At 38.4% G+C, this 17,915-nt stretch overlaps 1 protein-coding gene across 1 annotated transcript in view; it reads left to right on the plus strand.

Annotated features, from left to right (window-relative positions):
- ANKMY2 (ankyrin repeat and MYND domain containing 2) overlaps positions 1–17,768 on the plus strand; it is a 46,969-nt gene extending 29,201 nt beyond the window's left edge. Inside the window, exons 5-10 of the mRNA XM_023215908.1 lie at positions 1,063–1,223; positions 6,253–6,467; positions 7,249–7,384; positions 12,707–12,835; positions 15,051–15,180; positions 16,602–17,768. Of these exons, the coding sequence (XP_023071676.1) occupies positions 1,063–1,223; positions 6,253–6,467; positions 7,249–7,384; positions 12,707–12,835; positions 15,051–15,180; positions 16,602–16,786 (956 nt within the window). The 3' untranslated portion in view covers positions 16,787–17,768. The remainder of the gene's footprint in view (positions 1–1,062; positions 1,224–6,252; positions 6,468–7,248; positions 7,385–12,706; positions 12,836–15,050; positions 15,181–16,601) is intronic.
- The last annotated feature ends 147 nt before the right edge of the window (positions 17,769–17,915 follow it).

Consider the following 17,915-nt stretch of genomic DNA (forward strand, 5'->3'; position numbering starts at 1 on the left):
TCTTCCAGGAACTTTCAGGGACAAGCAGAGCCCTCTGCCAGCCTCAAGCACCAGGGTCCAGCTGGCCCACAGTGCTGTCCCCACGCAGGTCACCTGTTGTCAGCAGGATCAAGCAGACGCTCCCAGGACCAAGCAAAAGCAGGCAGGGGCCACGCAGACTGCCCCGGGGGGACCACTCTTCGAGAGCGGGGACCATGGCGTCCGCACGCTCTGCCCAGGCGCGCCTCCGCTGGTCCCCCAGCCCTCACCGGTCAGAACGGAGGAAGAAGTCTCTCCTCCGGAGATCCAGGCAGAACCTGCGCCCTCCTGTGTGCCCTGTGGGTTCTGCCTGCTTGCCCAGAGTGGCCACTGCTTTGCTACAGAGAGGTAGTGGAGAGGGAGCTAGGGAGGGGAGGCCACAGGAGCATACTTGCAGGCCAACAGCTTCCCCAGGGAAGAGTTTGCTTTCATAGAACCATTTTTAACTAGAGATGCCTTAGAGAAGTGGCTTGGAATTCTATGCAAAGCCACGATATGGATTCCAAGCTTATGGAAGCAAAAGCCTTTTCTCTACATTTCACAAAGAGGGCAAGCTTTTCTCAAATTTGGGGGGTAGGGGGTAAGGGGGAGAGGGTTTCAGTTTAATATCATCATTATAATAAGAACAATACTTTATATGCAGTAAATTTAAATTTTGTGTAAATACAACCGGATGTGATTAGGGAAACATGAGCATCATTTGTGTAGGCTGAGAAGAGGAGACATTTAACTTATAAGCAACTGTTTTGAAATACCTAGGGTCTCTTACAAGTTGAACAGTGCTTTCTTTTGTAATCCACATAATCTTCACATGTATTTTGGATTCTGTGTCTTTCAAAGATTGTTTATCAACTTTACAAGGAATGTTTATAGATGTTCTCTAAAATATTTTACCTCTCCTCCTCCTCCTCTACTCTCCTTTCCTGAAAAATAAAGATATTGGTGCATGTTTACATCACAAAAATGGCAACATAATTAATTTTAAAATCCAGATGTGTTATTTTTAATACTAAAACTACAACTTTTCTATTTTTCTATGAAAAGGTCAACATGATTGTGTGACCATAATCAACAATTTCTTTCCTCGAGAGAGACTGGATTATTACACTAAGCCCCAGGGACTGGATAAAGAGCCAAAACTGCCCCCAAAATTGGCAGGCCCACTGCACAAAATCATCACCACAACGAATCTTCATCCTGTCAAGGTAGTGTGGTGTCTACTGTATTTGCTTTTTATGTAAATATTGCTTCAGAGTTTAAACTGCTTTTATTATACAGGATCATAATTGTCTTGGGTTGGGTTTTGTAGATGTAGAGCTTGCAGTGTGCTCTTTTGGCCTGTTGATTTATTGAAGGAGCACTCTCCATTGAAACCTGGAAGTGAGTGAGCGAGAGAGAAACAGACTAAAGCATCAGGAAAAGCCACGCAAAGAGATGGGTTCGCTGAAGCCTAGCTTCCACCTCATCCTACCGGGAGCTCTGGAGTGTGGGTGGCTCCAGAGAAGCAAGGGAGTCCAGCTTTTGTATTCATCAGTCTGTTGTTGGATGGGGCCTGTCTCCAGAGGGAAAGGACAGCCTCCCAGGTAGTACCAAGTGAGGTGGCTCCCTTGCAGTGAGGGCAGTCTTCTGGAGAAAAGACCATAGTAGCTGACCCTGAGAGCCTCTGAGGCCTGGTATACAGGCCTGGTAAAAAGGATGTAGGTGGGGCATCTATTACAATAATTGCCTTTTTAAGAAAGATTCTGAAATGTAATCATGGGCATGTTTTTAAGGTAAGTGGCTATTTGATGCCTTTAAATAGCATAGTTTTTCCAGTAATTCATCAAATCAAACAGATTGTCAAATTTCGTAGACCAACACATAAGTTCAAATGGCTTAACTGGGAAACTTCAAGAGCTATTCTGAAATATTTCAGCGCTATTGTCTTCTAGATTTTAACAATACGGGCTTTTACTGTTTTTACAGCATAATTTAAAAAAAAAAATCCAGCTAAACAAGTATAATTTCCTCAGTAATCATCACGGAAAACTACACAGCTACATGTGTGCTACAGTAATGAGGTCCTATTTCAATTTCAGTATCTGTCACATGCTTTTACTCACAGGGTAAAGATTTGATAGTAGTTCAGAGCTGTTTAAGTGAGCAAGATAGTAAGTTGGGTCAAAAGTTAAGACTCTTCCTTAACATAAGACGTTACTATCGTGTAGCAAATAGATTTTCCCAGAAGTTTATTACAAAAGAAGAATCTGTGGAGTCTGCTGAGCATCATGAAAATGAGTGGACAATTCTTATAAGTAACTCTGTTGAAGAGTGACCCTCATTCAAAGATATAAGATCCAAAATGTGTATAATCTTATTGCTTTGTTGATGCATCCCTGTGCATCTTTCTTGAGTATTTGAAGGTTGAGAAACAAACCAAATTTACTCATTGTGTGTTCCTCCACCCAAATTAATTTTCTAGGCCCTTAAGAGAGATGACAAACTAGTAGATACCTTTCCCATCAGACAGAAAAGTGAAATCTGCTGTTTTTATTTTAGAAAACTCAGAGTTTTTCTTAATATTCTGGAAGAACTGCCAGAGGCAATACTTGTGATACTAAGTGGGCAAATTCAGCTGTGATTTGCATACTCATGTTTTTAGTGGAGATTACAAAGGGCTTAGAATTTAACCTTTAAAATATAGTATTTTCTTCTTTGTTACTGGTTCTCTCCCTCCCAGCACACCTAGGGAAAAGAGAACTCCCTAGAGAAGCATTGGCTCCTCTCCATGGCGCTCTCTCAGGCATGGGCTGGCTGGGATGGGGAGACAGGTTTCTGTCAGGGTATGGTATTTCTCAATGTAGAGAATGTGTGTGGTTCTGTAAGAACCTTGTTCCTCCACTGCCTGAGCAATACAGGATATTCTGGCTTATATTGATTTGAAGAAGTTCCCTGTATTTTTCTGATTCACTGTCTTTCATATCTAAGTTTCTACCCCTCCCCTTCAGATTGCAGTAAGGGTTTGTGGATTTTTTTTTTTTTTTTTTTTTTTTTGAGATAGGGTCTTGCTCTGTCGCCCAGACTGGAGTACAGTGGTGCAGATCTCGGCTCACTGCAGCCTCCACCTTCCGGGTTAAAGCAGTTCTCCTGCCTCAACCTCCTGGGTGACTGGAATTACAGGCACCTGCCATCATGCCTGGCTAATTTTTGTATTTTGGGTAGAGATGGGGTTTCTCCATGTTGGCCAGGCTTCTGGAATATTTTTTTATGTTTACTTGGAACCCAGTCTTTCAGGGTTAAGTGTCCTAATTATTATTAATACTCTACCTTCAGTTATCTTTGAAGGTGTATATTTTAAGTAAATTAGATTGAGGGCATATTTATGCAGACAATAATTTGTAAAGATGTATAGTCTGAAATAGACTACATAATATTTTTTAGAGTATAAAGGGGACTATCCTATTATATACCTTCCTCCAGCCCAGACCTTGCTTTTTGTAAGTTTAAACAATCTGTTCACTCAAAAGCTTTTCTTTTATCCATCCTTTGGATCTAAAAGGCACCCAGTCGCTTTTGTTGTTGTGGCCTATTTTTATTGCTCTACCCCTTTTTAAGCTAGCATGGCCTTTCCTATGGAGTATTATTTAAAAAGTGATAACCAATGTATAATGTCAAACAGCTTTTAAAACAAGCTCAGAAATTCTCCCCAGTACACACCTCACATTTCATTACAGTGCACCTAACATAGCTATATTTGTGTCTAGGATAAGTGGCTGCCATAGCAATAAGGATGCATTTGTTTTCAAAAGGGACTTGGAGGATTATACTGATGCCCAGAATATGAAGGTTATCTAGGAGAAAAACCAAATCACAGGAAAAAATGTGAGCAGAACAGGGTCTATGAGTGGACAGGAGGCAGATGTGCACACAGCAATCCTGTCTTTGAGTACTGTGATTTTCAGGCCTGGTATTGTAGATTTAGCAGTTTTTAAAAATGGGATTTAAAAACTAAAAAGAATTCAAAATGCTACTACATAAACATATTCTCAGGTAGCAATCCTTTGAATGGTAAAAATTTATCTAGTTTTTAATGCCAATAGAAATATATTTATTAAATGCTCCTCCTCATTAATTAATAAAAAGGATTTCCTTTGTAATATATTACTTCATAATGCTGCAGAGATTAAGGAAGGAAACAAGTACAAATATTATTCTTTTGTGTGTAGCTACGTAATTGTTTCATTAAGCTCATGTTAATGATGTGGTTATTTGTCATTTTTCTTGGTGTATATTTGTGCTGTGTATTAAAAAATAGATAAGGTCTAATGTCGCCAAACAAAAAATTATTAATCTGTGTTCTGTTTGAAATTTTTTGAAAGAATTTCACTTGTAAGTTTAAGATTCTATAGTTGATTATAAATGCCACATATAAAAATACTGATCAAAAACTTTAAATGATTACAGTTAGCAGAAGTATGAACAGATGATTACTGAGTCTTTTCTTCTCTACCATAAATTGTCAAAGTAAGTTTTGGTAGAGAGAGTTATCAAGAAATTTACCAATAAGGATTCTGATTATACTTGCTTCATTAAGTCTAATAACTTATTATTAAGTGCTGGATTTTTGTAAAACACTAGATTGTATATAAATCTAATAATGTCAAAGAGTGAAAATTGTTTAATTTTACAAGGACATTTAATCTGTGTTAAATTTCTAATTAGAGGGCTAGCTATGGGCTTTACTAATAGATGATCTTTTTTCATGCCTAAAGAAAAGAAACTAATTCAGGAAACTCTGCCTGTTGTTCCCTGACATGTACAGTCCCTGGGATATTAATTTAGCTGTAACAGGTAGGTTAGCAAGTACTGACTGGCTCTCTGCTCTGTGCATACAGTTGTGACCCTGTTACATTTATTGTGGTCTTTGTGCTCCTTAGTTCAGCTAGATCCGAGTTCTTGTCTTACAACCAGGAAGAATTAGACATGTGGACACTGGAGAGTGCGTGGAGTAGAATTTATTAAGTGAAAGGAAAGCTCTCAGCAAAGAGGGGACGCAGGGAGGTGGTTCCCCTACCCGAAGGTGGGAAAGTCCCCTGTGTGCCTGGGTCCAGGTCCTTTTATGGACTCAGAATGGGGAGTGCATGCTGATTGGTTTGTGAGTATGTGAAAAAGGTTAAAGCGAAGACACCACTCAATGGTGGGCACGACAGTGTAGAAAACCAGTTAGGAAAGGGTAGGTGTATGTAAAATAGGTGAAGGGTAAGGATCAGTCAGAAGAAATTGAGCCAAACAGGAAGACAAGTTCTCAATCCAGTTTGAAGATTTAATTTGTAGCTTGCCTTTCAGGCTTTAAACTGTCTTTGGCTTGGAAATGGCGCTTCATCGAGGACCCCCCTATCTCCCTAGGCATTTGGCTGCTTCCTGCCACACTCACATTCATGTGTACATTACTGTTATACCACCATGGATGTTTACAGCACTCCTATGCAGACCCACTTCAAATAATCTACCCTACAACAACGCTAATACAAAAATACTCCTTATTACACTAAATTTGACTTATTACACTAAATTACACTTAATCTGTGCATACATAGGAAATGTGGTACTCATAATGTGTAAGGTTTGATCATTCTAATATTTCCCCCTTAAAGTTATTTATGGCTTCCTCTTTGACCTATTCTCATGACTGTAGATGATTGGAAGCATCTTCAGGAAAATTTCCGCAGAGAAATGTAGTTAATTGGAAAGTAAAGCATATTTCATTTTTAGACTTCATTCTGAAAAAATCTCATTTTCTTATGCTTAATAAGAATTAATGAGAATTGTAGCTCTCCTAGCCATGAAATTCTAGAGCTGAGGAATGTTAACTAAAAGTGGTTATTGCTCAATGATTTTATTCTTTATGTAAAATGTTCAAATTTGCCATGTTTATCTTTAGTCAAAGCGCACTTAACAGACACTGTAAAATCATGTACTCTTGAGTGGCATACTGGCACTCTGGCATAGGTAGATGGCAGATCACATTATAACTTTGATATACAGAGTTTAAGAGATTCCACTATTTTATAGTCTTTCTATATTGTTCTATATGTTTGGTCCGGGTAATCTGCATTCTAACAAATAGCATAATAACTTCATGATCCTAAGGAAGGCTTTCTTTGGCAATCTTTTGAAATCAACTAAATGGGCTACCTAATTTGTACATGGAAAAGTCTCTCCTTTAATACCTGAGTACACTGGGATTTCCTCTAGATTGTGATGCTTGTAAATGAGAATCCTCTGCTGACAGAAGAAGCAGCCCTGAATAAATGCTACAGAGTGATGGATTTGATTTGTGAGAAATGTATGAAGCAAAGAGACATGAATGAAGTATTGGCTATGAAAATGCATTACATAAGCTGTATCTTTCAGAAATGCATTAACTTCTTGAAAGATGGAGAGAATAAACTGGACACCTTGATCAAAAGGTACTGTTTTTACTATGTCGTTTATAAAATACACTAAACTGAATTTTTTTTTATATGAAGCCTGATTATTATGGGTTTCAAAATTAAACATTTTGGCAACAATTGCTGTTGTTGGAATCACATTTAGTCTTTGACAAACAGAGAATAATGCTATACTTACACTGAGTGATTGTTCAGTTCTGTATTCTTTACTGTGATGTTTTTGTTGTTACCAGCGATTTACAGATGAGGAATCTGAGGTTTGGAGAGGTTAAATAGCATGTGTAAGATCACACGGCAAGAAAGTGGCCCAAGTCCAAATTTGAGAATATTTCATGCCTTAGGTTGCAGCTCTGGATTTATAATGGCATCCAGGGTGTCTCTGTTACTGTACCTTGGAGAACTGTGTGTTATGCTGGTTCTCTGACCACCAGAGATCAAATTCTCTTGCATACTTACCTAAAAAAGGGAACTAAGTCTGAAGGGTGTCGCCCTATGAGAGTTTTTATTCTTAGTACAAATAACTGACATGGTAATAAGTAACTAGCTAATCTGATAACAGTGTTTAGCGTGTTTTTTGGTGATAGTCACCTTTGCATATTCATTTAATGGGCCCAAAAACCTTATAAGGCCTAGCGTGACATATAGGTTGAACAGCAATTTGAATTGAGCCCGTCATCATGATTTGAAGAGACAAAGGAAATCCTAAGTAACAGAAGATACTACTAAAAACTGGTGGGTTCAGCTACGAGAGAGTGCTTAGTGATTCAACTCCAATTACTCTTTAAAAAATATCTTACAGCTTGTTAAAAGGCCGAGCTTCTGATGGCTTTCCAGTATATCAAGAAAAGATCATTAGAGAAAGTATCAGAAAATTTCCTTACTGTGAAGCTACACTCCTCCAGCAGCTGGTTCGAAGCATTGCTCCTGTTGAAATTGTAAGGCTCCTCTTACCTAAGTTGACTCTATCAGTAAGACCTAATTACCACATATTGTATTGTTAAAGGCAAGTTCTCTTTAGTATTTGTTTTTATTATTTCAGAATATTTTTAGGAACAAAGGTGGAGATAGGTTTGCCTGCCAAACCTGTTCCTGTTTATTTATTTCCCATCTCACGATCTTCTTCTTACCTTATTATGGTTCATAGTTTAATAAACAGGACGTCCCTATGTTGAAATGTAGATAGGGTAAGAACTTACATTTTATATACATCCACTGTGTAATATAGGTACACACTTACACTTGTAGCTATATGAATTACCAGCATGAAGTCATATACTAGATGCAAGTATGAATTGATTGCCTAGGGTGATAGTGTCCAGGCAGTGGGGATGTAGTGGGATAAGCCATGGGAAGGCTCATTGTGGTTCCTGATAACAATCTCAAAGTATGCTCCAGCTTCCTATAATCCACCTTAATGCCTCTGATTAGAAAATGTCCATACTTAAAACCTATTTATACTTACCCACTATGTAAGTGCATTTTATTAACTTTATCTGTTATTTAAATTACTTGCTATTCATTTGTCATGTATTTTAATTTATTTGGCCTTTTCTATTTTGAGACAGAGTCTCTTTCTGTCGCCCAGGCTGGAGTGCAGTGGCACAATCTCAGCTCACTGCAACCTCCACCTCCCAGGTTCAAGTGATTCTCCTACCTCAGCCTCCTGAGTGGTGAGACTATAGGTGCGCGCCACCACGCCCAGCTAATTTTTGTATTTTTAGTAGAGATGGGGTTTCACCACATTGACCAGGTTGGTCTCAAACTCCTGACTCAGGTGATCTACCCACCTCGGCTTCCCAAAGTGCTGGGATTACAGGCATGAGCCACTGCGCCCAGCCACTTTTTCTATTTTGAATACATTTTTGTTCACCCTATCTATACCCATTCATGCTTTTATACGTTTCAACCAAAAACTTGATCAGCTTTTGTCTATCAGGCAAGAAATTGATCCTAAGACCAGTCCCATCCATGGCTTCCTCCCTCCCTCTGGCAAATCTGGTTCCCTTCTCTATGCTTTCTCTCTGGGTTGTTATGTCATCCTCAGTGTAGAGCATCAGGGCTCAAAGTGGGCTCCAGATGCTCCTTCGTACATTAATAATTCACCTAGTCTGAACCATAAAATAAACAAGAAAGACCTGAGCAGGCAAGACTATCTCATAAAGTTCATGTATTAATTTATTCATGTGTGTTCCCCCTACTTTCAAGGGTTTCTTTACTCATACTTTTTAACATAGTTGGCTATTTAGTGTTTATGCTTTTGGAAGAATAAAGTTAGCAAATGATTTGTCAATTACAAATGTGTCTTAGCAGCACATATCAAAGCCCAACCAACCATGAATTAAATAGATAAGGGTTTATGTATTCACATATACATAGATGCCCAAAGGTAGCAGACTAGGTCTGGTATAGTGACTTAAAAATAGTTTGGGGACCCAAACACTTTCTCATCTTTCCCTTCCAATATTCCTTAGCTATGTAGGTTCTTATATGCATACTTACGATCTCATGGTTACGAGGCATTTGATGTTCCTCCTCCAGCTCATATTCCTATCCCAGGCAGGCAGGAAGAGCAAAGGGATCCGTATCTGGAAAACATAAGCTCTCCCAGAAGCCCTCTGCCCGTGTCACATGACTTTCCTTAGCTACACAGGAGTCTGGGGAAATGAGTATTTTTGACTTTTCTAAACACTGCTGCTTTGAACAAAATTACGCTTCTGTTAGTGAGGAAGCTGAAAGAATTGATATCACAGAAGCAACTAGCAGTGCCTGTTATGTGGGATTTCCAGCACTCACAAATGGTTGCTACCTTTTACCTTCATGGGAAAAAACAGGAAAACTAAAACAGCAAGCCAGAGTTCTTTAAAAAAAAAAAAAAAAAAAGCAGGTCAATATCATGGTCAACAAGTTATCTTAGCTCCATGTAATAGAATAATGTAATTAGAGTTTATACAGTATAATTATTATTTTTATTTATTTATTTATTGAGGGGGAGTCTTGCTTGTTACCCAGGCTGGAGTGCAGTAGCGTGATCTTGGCTCATTACAACCTCAGCCTTCCAGGTTCAAGCGATTCTCATGTTCAGCCTCCTGAGTAGCTGGGACTACAGGCACACGCCACCATGCCCGACTAATTTTTTTGCATTTTTAGTAAAGACGGGGTTTCACCATGTTGGCCAGGCTGGTCTTGAACTCCTAACTTCAGGTGATCTGCCCGCCTTGGCCTCCCAAAGTGCTGGGATTACAGGTGTGAACCACCGTATCTGGCCTAGAGTATAATGATTAATGTTTATCCTAGTGATCTGAGTCATCAAGAAAAGGTTTATAATAAAGTTAAGATAGTATTTAATGCATTTTGGAAAGACTTTTCTTTAAAAATTTTTGTTCTTGGAAGTTTTATGTTCTACTGTCTGGAAAACTTGATCCCAAATGCTTGTGATTGTGCATATCACAGCTATTGTTTACTGCCTAATGAGTTTTCATATTCTGCAAGTTCTAAGCCTCTGAAGTGATGCCCACCTTTTCCCGGCATACCATGGTTCCCAGGGCTGGCTGCTGTGAGCTTCACTGTGTTGTTTTCTGACAGTGCTAATGCCTGGGCCCTCTGCTCAGCTTTTGGTTCGCTCTGCCTACTGTGGAACCCTGGTTTCTGCCTGTCTCAAGGCTCAGCAGGAAGTGTGAGGCATGGCTAAGCTTAGAAAGATTGCTCCAGCATCATAGCAGATCATACCGTTAAAGATAATTTTGGTTTATCTATTGACACCATGTATTTTAACTTCTGGAAGTTAAAATGTCTGTGATTTTATAGCATACATTGAACAAAGCATCCTGTTTGTTTTTAGGCTGAGTATCTTTCTATGGGAGGAGCTCTGACACCCAAGCTGATTCTTATCTAACAAAATAGATGACAAGATTTTGTATAACAAGGGATTTATTGTCACAACACCAGTACCAAGAAAGATTCTACATGGTTACTTATCTGTACCACTGTTACTTTTCTTTGTCAGCCATAGTTCACATAACAGGTGTGCTCCTAGCAAAATATTCTTCAGTTTTCTCTTGAGTTACATCTGTGAGAATGTCAGTATGTGGTATGACTCCCACAACTGTCCCATTTCATGGGAGATTTCGAACATGTCTCAGGCAGTTTTATGAAGAAATTTGAACATGAAAATATAATTGTTGTAATGTCTGTTGAATATATCTTATTCTGTTGATTTGTGGAGCAGACTGTTCCACGATTCAGTACTCTACTTTTGAGGCAAAAGAATTATACAGATTTGTAAACATTCAGTGTAATATTAAGAACCAATAATTATCAAACTTTTAGTATGTCTTAGAATTACCTGGGAATATTGGTGGTAATGCAGGTACCTAGACCACATCCTTAGAAATTCTAAGTTACAAGGTATGGGGCAGTGGGAGGGATCTGCATTTTTACCAGGTTCTCTGATGCAGTCCAGCATTTGAGAACAACTAAAATAGACATTCATTCCTGATGGAATTATTAACTGAAGTATCTAATATCTGAAACTTGATTTCACCTAATTTTTCCTCATTATACTATCTTTATTCCAAAAGAGAATTCATAGCACTTTCATGTGAAAGCAAACCCGGTCATTATTATTTGTATTCAAGAAGAACATGGCAGTTCCAAAATGAGTGCTACTTTTAAAATGCTTCTTGAATCTTTGAATATTTTCTTTGACTATCTTGAGTATACAGAACAGTGAAGGACATTGTTCCTGGGTGATATTTTTAAATCTCTGTTATGTACAATTGGTAAGATAATATAAAACAAATATTCTTAGGAAGAAAAAGCAAATACTCAAAATGAAAATTATAAAGTGTCAAAATTCTGGTTTGGAATAAATGAAGAAATTTGAAAAACTCAGAACAAAGAACTGTTAGGGATAGGTAAGAAAAATAGATACTGTGTAAATATTTTTTGCTAAATAAGTTTTAGTAGCATCATCTCAGACAGATAAATACTTACCCTTATAATTTTTTTTTTTTTTTTAAATAAAAGATCTTGCACTGTCACCAAGGCTGGAGTGCAGTGGCATGATCTCGGCTCACTGCAACCTCTGCCTCCCGGGCTCAGGTGATCCTTCTGCCTCAGACTCCCAAGTAGCTGGGACTACAGGCGTGCCACCATGCCTGGCTAATTTTTGTATTTTCAGTAGAGTCAGGGCTTCACCAAGTTGGTCAGGCTGCTCTCAAACTCCTAACCTCAAATGATCTGCCTGCCTTGGCCTCCCAAAGTACTGGGATTACTGGCGTGAGCCACTGCTCCCAGCCCCTTATAATTTTCTTTGTAAAAAAAAAAAAAAAATACGTAGACCAGGCGCAGTGGCTCACGCCTGTAATTCCAGCACTTTGGGAGGCCAAGGTGGGTGAATCATGAGGTCAGGAGTTCGAGACCAGCCTGGCCAACATGGTGAAATCCCATCTCTACTGAAAATACAAAAAATTATCTGGGCATAGGCGGGCACCTGCAATCCCAGCTGCTCAGAAGGCTGAGGCAGGAGAATCGCTTGAACTTGGGAGACGGAGGTTGCAGTGAGCCGAAATGGAGCCACTGCACCTCCAGCCCGGGTGACAGAGTGAGACTCCATCTCAAAAAAAAAAAAAAAATTATAAATGTTTTTTAACAACCTTTTTAAATTTTCCATTGCCCGCTAGTAATGAGTTTCACACATTTGGTTTTTCTTAATAGTTTGATTCAATTGCATGTGTGTTTCTTAACAAATTTGGAACATACCAATTATAATGGTGATAATTTATTTGAACTGCAAGCCAACATAAAGCAAATGAGTTTAAATATATTGCCTTTAAAATACTTATATTATACTATACTTTTTGGAAGTAAGATAAACATTTTTGATGTGCCCTATAATTGTTTCAAGGAATATGAACATTTTCTGGATGTCAGTTCTCAGAAAAAAAAATTGCACTCTGGAGTCATTGTCCTAAATCTGAATCACTATGGGCTTACTGAATTATCCTCACTGGAAAAATACTTTTATTCTAGATTAAGGATGTATTTTTCTCTTTAATTATCTAGACCTATGACTGAAAATGGTATATTCTAAAAGATTTTTGTCATTTTGTCTTAAAGCCTGTGTAATCTATAGCCTTAATGATTTCTTCCTTTTTGTATCAATATTATAGGACAGCAGTGTCCATGGGCTGATACCGCTGTAGTGTTTCCATGGTGATTTCAGAGTTTGTTTTTTCTCCTCTTCATGCCCACTCTAGGGTTCTGATCCCACTGCATTCTCTGTCCTTACCCAAGCCATCACTGGCCAGGTGGGTTTTGTGGATGTGGAATTTTGCACTACCTGTGGAGAAAAGGGAGCAAGTAAAAGATGTTCAGTTTGCAAAATGGTAAGAATGAAGTTCTTTTTAGTTCATTGACCTCTGGTTTAGATGCAGCCAAGCTGATGATTGAGTTTTAATATTCCATAAGAGTGGACCTTAGTTTTCTAATAAATTGTAGCAATGAAAATATTTTATTTAATACTTAAAAAGTCGTTTTGGAAGAGAATTAATAGGATCAGTATAGTTAGTTACTGTGTCTTCTGCTACACTGCCAGTCTTCCTTTGCCCCTTTGTTGGTCACCTCATGGAAAGAAAGGATATGAATGAATGAATATGAGAAAATAAGAGAAAGATTATCTTTGGTGCAAGGAGACCAAGGCTAGTGCAGATATGAAACCTAGAATAGGACAGTTCATAAATATACATTCTTTACTCTTCTGATGTTGACTTTAATGACAGTGTCTTCATCCTTGTAAAACTGCAATTTCTGACTGTTGCCAGTCTTTAATTCCTATGGACTGTACTTCCCCCTTCTGCCAGAATTAACTTTGTAAAAGGCATATCTGATCGTGTTCTCACATCCAGATACTGAGCACATGCATGTGTCTGTACATTCACTTAATCCCATAGGTAGCATCAACTGCCTGTTGACTTTAAAGTTGAAATTCTTCAGCATGTTGTATGAAACCCATTATAATCCACTGTAACCTACTTCTTCAGCTTCATCTTGTTTAATGACTTACTTCTCTGAACCTCAGTTTCCTGAATTAAATGAAATTCCAGAATTAAATCAAACTATTCATATTGGTTAACTATTACTGCTTTTAAAAACACACTGAAACTCAGTGCTTAAAACAATAATCATTTAGCCTTTCTCTCACAGTTATGGTTGGCTGTTCTCAGCTGGGGCAGTTGTGCTCCATGTGACTCTCATCCTTCTTGTACTAGCAGGCTAGGCTGAGCATGTTGTCTTGGCAATAGCAAAGGTACACATGGGCAGGTAGAAACACAGAAGGCCTCTGAAGGACTAGCCTTGAAATTGCCATGTTGTGTCATGCTATTGGCCAAAATAAATCACATGGCCCAATATGAAGTCAAGTCTCCTCCCCCTCAGTGCAGAGAACTTTGAAATCATTTGAGAAAGTATATGAATGCAAGGATGAATGAAGAATTGGGGTCAATAATACAATATATGTATAAGGGCCTAGCACAGTGCTTGGCATATAATAAGTGTTTAATAACGTTCATTCCTATCTCCTTTCCACCCCCACTTGCAAAAATATAAGGCCATTTACAAAAACTTCTTGCTGTTTTTGAACATATCATTCACTTCCCTGTTCCTGCATTTTTGTACTAGATATTTTCTCCAGTCAGAATTCTTCTTTCCTATTTTTCTGTCTACCTTGACTCACCACAGCTAGAGTGAGTTGCTGCTTCCTCCATGCCTCCATCACTCTTACATCCTGTACTGTGTTTAAAAATTATGTATTTAAGTGCCTGCCTCTCTCCCTTCTTCCATATCTTTCTTTTTCTTGACCCTAGCTACCTTTGGGACAATAACTCTATCTTCCTTGTCATTGTGCTGTACCAATTCTGACACATAGCGGGTTCATAATAAGCTATTTGCTAAAGTCTTTGGTAGACTATTTGTTATATATTCATTATTGTTTTAAAGTAAAGCTACAAACTATAAATCTAAATGAATACACAGATACTGTGTTAGGCTGTTCTTACATTGCTATCAAGAAATACTTGAGACTGGGTTTTTTTTATATTTCTAAAGAAATTACATTTATAAAGAAAAGAGGTTTAATGGGCTCATGGTTCTGAAGGTGTACAGGAAGCATAGCACGGGCATCTGCTCAGCTTCTGATGAAGTCTCAGGAAGCCTTCAATTGTGGTGGAAGGTGAAGGGGGAGCAGGCATGTCACATGGCAGGAGCTAGAGCAAGAGGAGGTGGGGGAGTTGCCACATGCTTTTGAACAACCAGATCTTGTGAGAACTCACTCACTATTGTGAGGACAGCACCAAGGGAAGGGTGCTAAACCGTTCATGAGAAAACCGCCCCCATGATCCTATCACCTCCCACTAGGCCCCACCTCCAACATTTGGGATCACAATTCAATATGAGATTTAGAGGGGACAACATCCAAACTGTATCAACCACATATTATGGTTTTAAAATAAAGTATGGAAAATGACATTTTTATAGCTTAGTCATAGTTGGGAAATCTTACAACCCGAGCTCTGGAAATGAAAATAAACCAACAATTGCTTTCAGGTGATATATTGTGATCAAACCTGCCAGAAAACACACTGGTTTACTCATAAGAAAATCTGTAAGAATCTGAAGGACATTTACGAAAAGCAACAATTGGAGGCTGCCAAAGAAAAGAGACAAGAGGAAAACCGTACGTATATAAAGACCGAGTTCACCCTGCTTCTTAGTGGAGAGAGAGATAATAGGTGATCTTAACACACTGGAACTGAGTCTTCTCTGGAAGCCATAGGAGCTCAGGAGTGACCAATGAAAGAATCACATTTAAATTTAAATGTGTCCCTTTTTTAAATTCTTGGGATATAGTCAGCCTAGACATCACTGGAAAACAGAGACGTTAAATTCTGAGGGATGTAGTTTATTTCATATTCTACATTTTAGCTTAGGTGACTGCCCTGGAACAATGGGATTCTTAATGGGTATTAACTTATATTCTGCTCATGAAGGATTTTAAAGTCTTTGAATAAGAGAATTAATTAAATTTCCACTAATGGCTACCAGAAGATTTTAAGGGTGGAAACCTTTAAATTCCTTAATTAAATTTCAGAACTGTAGGTGAAATTACAGAGTACATTTATAAATCATTAAATTGCAGATCTAATATACAGATCAAATTTCTACAAGTGTCAGAGCAGTGAATTTTGTATTTTTTTTTCTCCATCCTCTTGAGGTTTTGTGACCCATTTTCATCAGAAATAATGAGTTGCTTCAGCAGTGATTATCAGATTGGAGAGGAGAACCACCCCCACCCTCATGCCTCATTCCAGAGAATATATTGTATGTTCTGGGGGAGTGCATGTAGTTTGAAAAAGATGCCTCGGTTACTCTGATACCAGGCATTTCTGCCTCCACCTCTCAAGGAACCATATCCCCTTTACTACTGGGTTGAGAAATACTCTCAGTGGAATTAAATGATTTGTACACAGTTAAACCATTTATCCTTAATAGTCAGGCTTTCTGACTGCCATGCCTTCTCTTGTTTTCTTGACCAGACTTTTTTATTCTATGTGCTAAGGACAGAAAGTAACAAATGTTCATTACTAACACACCACTGAGGGAGAAGATTGTCAGTAGAATGGGCACTCCCATTTGTTAAGCATCATTCATGCGCCAAACACTGCTCTAAATATTACAGAGACCTTTATTCTTCACCAATGGAAGCTAGCCTTTATTACCTACGTATTATAGACAAGGGAAACAACTGCATGCAGGCAATTACCTCTCCAAGGACATCAAACGAATTCACAGAAAAGCTGTATTCAAATACAGGCTTTGTCAAGTCCCAAGCAACAATCCTGATTTAGAGATGGCTTTGGAACCAGAGGCCTGAGTTCAAATGCTGGTTCTGCTGTTTCACTAGCTAGGAAACTTGTAGCAAGTTACCAAACCTCGCTCTTCTCAGTTTTCTCATTTGTAAAATAACGTTAGCGATGACAGTAGAGATAATAATATACCTCATGTAGTTGATATGAAGATTAAATAATACATGTAAAGCATTGAGAAGAGTGTCTGACACATGGTAGGAACAAAATAACTTCTTCTTTTTTTAATCAGATGGCAAACTTGATGTCAATTCTAACTGTGTTAATGAAGAGCAACCAGAGGCTGAAGTGGGTATCTCCCAAAAAGATTCCAATCCTGAAGATTCCAGGGAAGGAAAGAAAGTATCTCTTGAAAGTGAAGCTGAGTTGGAAGGCTTACAAGATGCTCCTGCAGGGCCACAGGTGTTGGAGGAGTAAAAGCCAGAGCAAGTGCCAGTGTGGATGGTCCTCCCCCTGCAAGAAGCTGGAAAACTCATGGGAATGCATTGTCCTTGCCTCGTTATACCTGCATGGCACCATGGCAGGATTCCACATTTCATAGAATAGAGGTTTTCAAGGAAACCCCTGTTGACCATGCCCTAATTTCCTGTTGATTTCTATTCTATAATTGAACAGATAATCCTATGGAAAATTTTTTGTTTCAAAATACAGGAAAAACATTCCTATTTCCTTTCTGAGGCTGGCTTTCCAGCAATTGTTTCAAAGGAAAATAGATCCCCTTAAAGAAAAAATAAAGGCTTTAGGGAACAAAGGGACAAGCAGAACAGGTGTGGAAGAGAGATTTTCAGGAAAGAAAAAATTTATAGCTACAGAGATGGGTAGTTAGAAAAATCGTAACTTATATGTGAATAAAATACATATAAACAGCATTTACTGTAGTGGCATTCTACTTAAGATGCAATGAAATGAAGAAGAGCTTCATGTTCAAGGACCTTTGCCATAGTTCAGCTAATTGTAGTTTTATACAGAAATGATCCTGAACACTCTGAACTTGACATAGTCCTGCGGTGATATTCTATCTGCAGTATTTGTACCTCCAGAATGGCAGATCCCTCAGCAGGAACAAAGGCGTATTGACGGTTCTCTCAGCCTGTGCAAAAAAGGTACTTCCTGAAACTTTTGATTCAATAATGGCTAAACATACTATGTACACAATTATTGTAAGGCTAATTCACGTGCCATACTCCACCTGAAAGCCTGAGTTATCTTGCTATAAGCTTTTCATGGAGCACTTCCTTTCCAGAAACTGATTTGTAACTCTATTAGAGAATGTCCTGGTGTCAGTTTTTAGCATATATAGTATTTAAACAGAGCTAGAATGTGATGTCTGAAGATAGTGCTGCGTTTCTAAGTTTCTTGTGTGGATTTTAAAATAAATTGTGCCTACAAATATAAACAACTCATCTTGTTTTATAATTTATTGTTGGGGAGTGGCAAATATTAGAGAAATATTAGAGAACTTAAAAAATAATAGGAAACGTGACAAATATTGGAGAACAGCAAAGTAATAATTATTTTAATATGTACAATGGCAGAACAAAATGAC

This window comes from Piliocolobus tephrosceles, chromosome 8 (assembly GCF_002776525.5).
Source record: "Piliocolobus tephrosceles isolate RC106 chromosome 8, ASM277652v3, whole genome shotgun sequence".
Classification (NCBI taxonomy): Eukaryota; Metazoa; Chordata; class Mammalia; order Primates; family Cercopithecidae; genus Piliocolobus; species Piliocolobus tephrosceles.